This window comes from Thrips palmi, unplaced genomic scaffold, assembly GCF_012932325.1.
Source record: "Thrips palmi isolate BJ-2018 unplaced genomic scaffold, TpBJ-2018v1 HiC_scaffold_10, whole genome shotgun sequence".
NCBI lineage: Eukaryota > Metazoa > Arthropoda > Insecta > Thysanoptera > Thripidae > Thrips > Thrips palmi.
In genome coordinates, this window is record NW_023144621.1 from 14,023,387 (window position 1) to 14,030,682 (window position 7,296).

General features: G+C 58.3%; 1 protein-coding gene across 1 annotated transcript in view; it reads left to right on the top strand.

Annotated features, from left to right (window-relative positions):
* Positions 1-7,041, top strand: part of LOC117649198 (protein O-mannosyl-transferase TMTC2-like) — a 45,841-nt gene extending 38,800 nt beyond the window's left edge. Inside the window, exons 3-11 of the mRNA XM_034391719.1 lie at positions 1,533-1,735; positions 2,117-2,377; positions 2,706-2,980; positions 3,190-3,886; positions 5,536-5,650; positions 5,746-5,831; positions 5,904-6,148; positions 6,270-6,404; positions 6,494-7,041. Coding sequence (XP_034247610.1) covers positions 1,533-1,735; positions 2,117-2,377; positions 2,706-2,980; positions 3,190-3,886; positions 5,536-5,650; positions 5,746-5,831; positions 5,904-6,148; positions 6,270-6,404; positions 6,494-6,547 — 2,071 coding nt within the window. The 3' untranslated portion in view covers positions 6,548-7,041. The remainder of the gene's footprint in view (positions 1-1,532; positions 1,736-2,116; positions 2,378-2,705; positions 2,981-3,189; positions 3,887-5,535; positions 5,651-5,745; positions 5,832-5,903; positions 6,149-6,269; positions 6,405-6,493) is intronic.
* The last annotated feature ends 255 nt before the right edge of the window (positions 7,042-7,296 follow it).

Below are 7,296 nucleotides of genomic sequence, written 5' to 3' on the forward strand. Positions count from 1 at the left end.
GGGAAAGCCTTTCCCGGACAAACTGGCGGGAAATTGGATTTTAAAGGCCTTGTTCCGTTAGGGAGGTGAGTCGCCTGTCTGTCAGCCCCACGGCGGGGCGAGGCGAGGCGGATCGAGCCAATATCGGGCCGTGTCAGACAGGGACAGACGCACTGACCGGCACAACAGCCAGCCAGCCCTAGCCCTGTACGTGTCAGGCTGCCAGCCCCCTCCCCCTCCCACACGCCGCCATCTCTCTCGCACTTATTAAAGCGAACGGCCGGCCGCGCGATATTTCCGAGGCGGCAGTAAATCCGCGACCGGCGGGCGGGCCGTCTCTGTCGCGGCGCGCTGCTCCGCGCGGTGTGCGAGAGAGACGGGCGAGGCCGCGTCGGAGTGTCGGCGGGCGTGTCGAATCGGAAAGGCGGCAAGGCGGCGACGGCGCTCGGAACGGCCCGGAAGCGGGCGGAGCAGAACACGGCAGCGCCATGCCAGCGCCATGCCAGCGCCGACAGGCCGACGGCGCGCATCAAGTTAGCACGCGGGAAAGGGACAACAACAGCAAAAACAAAAACAAAAGAAATCGAGAAAAGCAACAAAACAAAAACAACAAAAACTACAGTTAATCGACTTGAAAATTGTTACTTGCACATCATATTGCTTTCTGATGATTTGAGGTCGGTCGTCGGCGTGGCGTGGCACAGTGGGCCAGAAGACCGGCGGAGGTGGCCAAAACTCTACACGCTCCAGAGTCGGTAAATGAGACTCGAACTGAACGTGTGACCCCACCAATGGATTCCTCGTTCGTAGAGCAACCCATTGGTGGGGTCACCCGTTCAGTTCGAGTCCCACTTAGCGACTCTGGAGCTCAAAACGCGTTGGGGATTTTAACCGGCTCCACTGGTCTTCTGGCCCACTGTGCGTGGCGTGCCAAGCGCATCCTGTCGCTCCCAGCCAGTGTCCTCCTCGTCCTGCGCCCACACTGCGAGGGAACGCCCCCACGTGACCAAACAGCGCGGCAGCGGAAAGGCGTGGGGGTGGCGACCAGAAAAACAAATATACGCAACCATTTAGCTGTGGTTTTTTCGTTGTTTTATTTTTTGCGCGCAGTGTAACAGAGATATTGGAGCAGAGATTACGACATAAATAATTCCGATTAGCAATCGGGCCTGTGTGATTTACACTGGTAGCCGCCCTGTCAATCCACGATTTATACCGTCTGTGTGACTTCTGCAACCAAATTGGGATCACTCTTTTTTTTTCTGTCTCGGACGAAAAAAAAACGAGGAAAAGAGAGAGGAGGAGATAAAAGAAATAAAATGACACGACACTGCAATAGGAATAGGGCGGCACGGCCTTCCGTTTACGTTCAATCAGACGGGACCGCGGACCCCGCGGCCGGACCGGGGCTGATTGCTATCACGCCGTGATTTATCGCGTGTGTGTGTGTGTGTGTGTGTGTGTGTGTGTGTGAGCGCGTGGTTTTATTTGTGTGTGCGTCCACGCTGGTTGTGACGGTTTTCAAGAACCCCTTCCCCGTTTTGGTGTTGCAGCCGCGCCGTGCTGAGGAACCCCGACGTGCTGGGCACCTCGCCGTGGTCCGCCCTCTTCCTGAACGACTTCTGGGGCACGCCCATGAGCCACTCGGGGTCGCACGGCTCCTACCGCCCCGTGACCGTGCTGTCGCTGCGCCTCGACGCGCTGCTGGCCAGCCACGTCCTGGGCCGCGGCGTCAGCCCCGTCGGCTTCCACCTCGGTGAGTGTCTGGACGGGGAGCACAGTGGTGGGCTAGAAGACCGTCGGGGGCAGCCCAAATTCTAGACTCGTTTTGAGCTAAATGGGCCTCGACTCGAACGTGTGACCCCACCAATGGATTGCTCTCCGAACGAGGAATCCGTGGGGTCACACGTTTGATTCGAGTCCTGTTCAGTCCTGTTCAGCGACTCTGGAGCTCAAAATGGGTCCAGAGTTTTGGCCTCCTCCACAGCTACCTCCTCGACGCCTGTGAGAACGAAGATAGGCAACCGCGCCGCCGCCGCTGTTCGGCGGGCCGGCCTACTTCCATTACTATTACCATTAAGGGCTAGACCACACATGATCGTATGGACGCCCTCCTCGACGCCACGCTTTTTTACAGTGAACATGGCTCTGCACGCGGTCGCCTCGCTGCTGGTGCTGCAGCTGGCCCGGCGGCTGCTGGGCCGCTGGGCCGCCTCGGTGGCCGCCGTGCTGTTCGCCGCGCACCCGGTGCACTGCGAGGCGGTGGCCGGGCTGGTGGGCCGCGCCGACCTGCTGTGCGCCGTCTTCTTCCTGCGCGCCGTCTACGACTACGTGCGCTACGTGGACTGGCGCGAGATGCACCGGTGCACGCACAACAACGTCCCGACAAAGCTTTTAGGTAAGCCCTTTTTGAGGATCATCCTTGAGTATTTTTGTAACCCTTTTTTGTAACGACTTTTTCGTAAATTTGTTAAAGCCTCTTTTTGCACCTATTTTTTCGAAATAATTTCTGTAACGTACTAAGACTTTTTTTTCACCCTTTTCTAAGACTTTTTTTGCAACCTTTTCGAAGACTTTTTTGCAAACGTTTTCAAAGACCTTTTTTTTGTAACATTTTTAAAAGACTAATTTTGTCACTTATTTTGTAACTTCTTTTTTTGTAACCTTTTGTAACTTTTTTCACGTAACCTTTAAAATCTCTTTTCGCCTTTTTGTTCCCTTTCTAGAATCCCCGGCGTACGTGCCCTCGACGGACCTGGTGAACAAGATGCTGGACCACGTGCTGCTGGAGTCCAAGGGCGGGCCCCAGGGCAGGCCCGCGGGCAGGCGGTGCGCGGGCGACGCGTGCGCGGCGTGCGGCGTGCGCACCGTCGTGCTCCTGGGCTCCGCCATCGGCCTCACCGTCTTGGCCACCCTCAGCAAGGAGCTGGGCATCACGGCGCTTGGCGTCTGCTTCGTCTACGAGATGCTCGTGCAGCACCGCCGGCGGCAGAAAAAATTGGTGAGGACAAAAGAACATGGCGGGATTTGAACCTCGGTATTGCCGGGAAGAAAGTCGGTGCCATAGCGCGCACGGCTACTCCGTGTTGTGTATTACCCCGCGATCGTGGTGCTACTACTGTCGGTATCGGTAGTGCAATTTGCTTGGTGGAAAAATGAGAAGAAACCTGGGCGGCGGTGGTAGTTGAACCCTCGACCTTGGCGTTGCAGGCGGTGGAGCCGAGCGGGCTGGCGCTGCTGGCCGGCGTGGCGGGGTCGCTGCTGCTGGCGCGGCTGTGGCTCATGGGCCTGCGCGTGCCGCACTTCGCCGTGGCCGACAACCCCGCGGCCAAGGACCCCAGCCTGCTGACGCGCACGCTCACCTTCCTGCACCTGCCCGTCGTCAACCTGGGGCTGCTGGTGTGGCCGCAGCGCCTGAGCTTCGACTGGTCCATGGAGGCGGTGCCGCGCGTGGCGTCCGTCGCGGACCCCCGCAACGCGCTGTCCGCCGCGCTGTACCTGTGCCTGTGGCGCCTGTGCCGCCACACCTACCGACGCCTGCTGCGCGCCGCCAGGGCCGCCGAGGACGCCGTCGAGGACGCCGATGACGTCGGCCTCTCGCCGCGGCGCACCGAGAGCGTGGCCGTCGGACTGGCGCTGCTCGTGCTGCCCGCGCTGCCCGCCACCAACCTCTTCTTCTACGTGGGCTTCGTGGTGGCGGAGCGCGTGCTCTACGTGCCCAGCGTCGGCTTCTGCTTCCTGGTGGCGCTCGGCGCGCAGCGGCTGTGCAGCAGACGTGCCGTCCTCGTGCAGGCCGCGCTCGCCCTCACCGTCCTGGCGCTGGCCGCCCGGACCGTGACCCGCAACGCGGACTGGCGCGACGAGGAGGCGCTGTACCGCTCGGGCATCCACGTCAACCCGCCCAAAGGTAAGGCCTCTTTATGTTCAATCGGAACGGGGTTCCCCCCCCCCCCCCCCCCCCCAGCAGGTGCTGACCACAGCGGCCGTCTCTCTCCGGTCCGGTGTAGGGCTGCGGCTCCACTGTTTGCCCGGCAAAGCCTTATTTACGCCCTCGGGTCGCCGCGCTCTCTCGCACCCCTGGCCTGCGCCACCCGCCACCCCCGCAGAACGTGCCCGCATTTTGTTTGTGTTTTTGGGTGTGCAAAGTCAGTGGACCAGACAGCGGCGTGCGGATAGGACCCAGTCACCCAGCACCAAGTCGGCCCAACAGGTCCACCCCCCCCCCCCCCCCCCTTCCACCCTCACGGACCCTTTTCTCCTTCTGCCCGCAGGAATCCCCCCCCCTCCCCCTACCTGATGCGGCCCCCTCCTCCTCCCCGCAGGGTGTTTGCACTCTGCGATTGAGGCGATACGTGTGTAGAGTGTTGACAGTATACCGCACTCACTGCGCACCCTTGGCTTGGCCTTGGCTGTGCCTCGGCGATGACTTGACTCCCCCCCTCTCAAAATAATATCGCCAAAAAGGGAACATTTTCGAAGCAAAATAAACAGGTTGCGTCTATTGTTCTGGTCGGGACACACTGTGGGCCAGGAGAGCGGCGCAGACAGCCAAAGCTCTAGACGCATTTTGTGTTCTATTGTCGCTTGACATGACTCGAACCGAGCCTGTGACCCCACCAATGGATTCCTCGTTCGGAGAGCAATCCATTGGTGGGGTCACATTTAGCGACTCTCAAGCTCAAAACGCGTCCTATATTTTGACCGCCCCCACTGGCCTTCTGGCCCACTGTTCGACAGTGTTCCAAAGTTCCTTGCCTGTTCCTGGAGTGGGTGCGCCTTTTCTCGCAGTGTAGGCGCACCCAGCTCCGCGCGGAAAACTCCCGGGCACGTCTTTCCAATCCCCCGCCTGCTTGTTTGCGAATTTGGCCGCGCGCGCCGGATTTCTGACCAGCAGACGGCGGACTGGCGGCCGTTTCCGGCCGGCGGCTTCGCGAACACACACCTAACCCCCCCGGGCTTCCCTCGGCTCGGCCGGCGCCAATCTGGCTCGCCCGAGCGCGCGGAGCGGCGCGGCTCGCCACGGCCCGGCCCTCTTCATTTTTCCCGCCAATATTTACCTTGGCTTTATTGGGGAGCGGACCCTCCAGGCTGCCCCGCCCCGCCCCGCCCGCCGCCCCGCCCCGCCCCGCCCCGCCCTGCCCCGCCACATCCGGTCCGCGGCGTCCGCCCCTCAACGGCTCACTTGGGGTGACTCCAAGAGCAAACATTTGGCCAGCGCGCCAGCGCCCGGGAGCGGCTGGAGCGGCGCGACGGTGGCGCACAGTGGGCCAGAAGACCGGTGGAGGCGGTCAAAACTCTAAACACGTTTTAAGCTCCAGATTCGCTAAATGGGACTCGAACGGTTCTCCTCGTTCGGAGAGCAATCCATCGGTGGGGTCACCCGTTCAGTTCTATTCCCATCAAGCGACTCTGGAGCTTAAAACGCGTTTAGAGTTTTGACCGCCTCCACCGGTCTTCTGGCCCACTGTGTGGCGCGGCCCGGGCGGCGAATTTGAAAACTAAGAAGCAAGCCGGCCTGATGGTGGTGAAGCTAAATTATGCACGCCCTTGTTCCAGCTTACGGCAACCTCGGCTCCGTGCTGAGCGCCTCCAACAGGCTGGCCGAGGCCGAGCACGCCTACCGCATGGCGCTCCGCCACCGCCCCAACATGGCCGAGGTGCACTACAACCTGTAAGCCTTTTCTCCTTGTTGTTTCTCACAAATGTGTTTTTGTTTCCCAACGCGCCCAACTGCATTACACGCGATTTGTTTTTGTTGTTTTTCAGAGGGAATCTCTTAGCTGTGATGAAGAAGTACGACGAGTCGGCCAGAAGCTACGAACAGGCGATCCACTATCGACCAACTCTAGCATGTAAGTCAAAGTCATCCGCCAACAACAAAAAGTGTTTGAAAATAGTTACGAAAACGCGCCATTTTTTTGCAGTGGCGTACGTGAACCTGGGCCACATCCTGGCTCGGCAGGGGCGCGTCCAGGACGCCACCGAGGTGTTCCGGAAGTGCGTGCTCATCCCTTCGACCGGCCTTCGGGACCCCGCGGCCCACGAGTCGGCGCGCGTGTCCGCCCTCGTGCACCTCGCGCACATCCAGGTCGGGCAGGGTCGCCTGGCGCAGGCCAAGCAGGACCTGGACATGGCGCTGCAGATCCGGCCCGCGCACTACGAGACCGGGGTAAGGGTTCAACTCCCGGCGGCGCCACCATTTTTTTTTAATTTTTTGAAAACATTATTTTATGATGATGATGGATGATGGATGATGATGGATGATGATGATTATTATTTTTTTTTTGCAGCCAATCCTGAAGCTCATGGCCGAGGTGACCAGCGGGCTCAAGGCCAACGAGACGACGGCCGGCAAGGTCGTCAAGAAGGTCGTCCTGAAGAAGAGGGAGGCCGCCCTGACGTCAACCCCGGGCACTCTGCTCAACGTAAGGCAACATTCACTCTAAAAAACTCCTGTTTTATATTGAATAAAAAAAAACGGAAATTTCAATATACCCTGTTTTCCATATTTCAGGAAAGTCGATGTGTGACGTCGGAGAGTCGGAGTAGAGTGCTGAGCCATTCGTGATGGACTCGTATGACTGATGAAGAAGAATGGGTTGTCTTTGTTTGTTTGTTTGTTTGTTTTTGTTCTTGTTGATCTCTCTCGGGGAAGAGCTGGATATTCGTTTTCATGTCCTTGCGGATAAAATATTTATTTGCTCTGTTTACGAATTTAAATTGTTGTTATGTTGTCGAGCTGCATATCAGGGGCCATGATAACTTAGATTGCATGGGATCGAAAATTTGAAAGAGGGATGCGTCATCTCTTAAAAGAACTGTTAGACTTATTGTTAACTATGTAGTTAAGTACTTTGAATTATGTGATTTATTTACAAAAGTGATCTTGAGCACCAGGTGCTTATGTCAGAGGCGAGTGTCTGAAAAGGTGGAACTTGTCCGGTATTTTCGCGTCTACCGTATGTGATCGCGTCTACCGGTACAGCGCAAGTTCAGCTGGTGAAAAAACTCTTTGTGTATCGAACATTGAAAAGAGCTGGAAATATATTTGTCTAAAAAACACGTAAGCTGTCTTTTCCCCCTGAATCACGCCCTTCGCCCTCGAATCCAGTTAGGGGGTCCCTGTTGTCTCCATGGCAACCAGCGGTCGCCTCGGAGGTGGCCGGGGTGACGCCGCCACCCTTACAGATGCTATTTGGATCACTGCCACACACAGCGCACGGGCCCACAGGTCCCCCAGGTGCATGCCCCGCCGGCCTCAGAGCCGCGTATCTCGGACCGCTGCCGGAGTACTTACACTGTGCCCCCGAGCACATC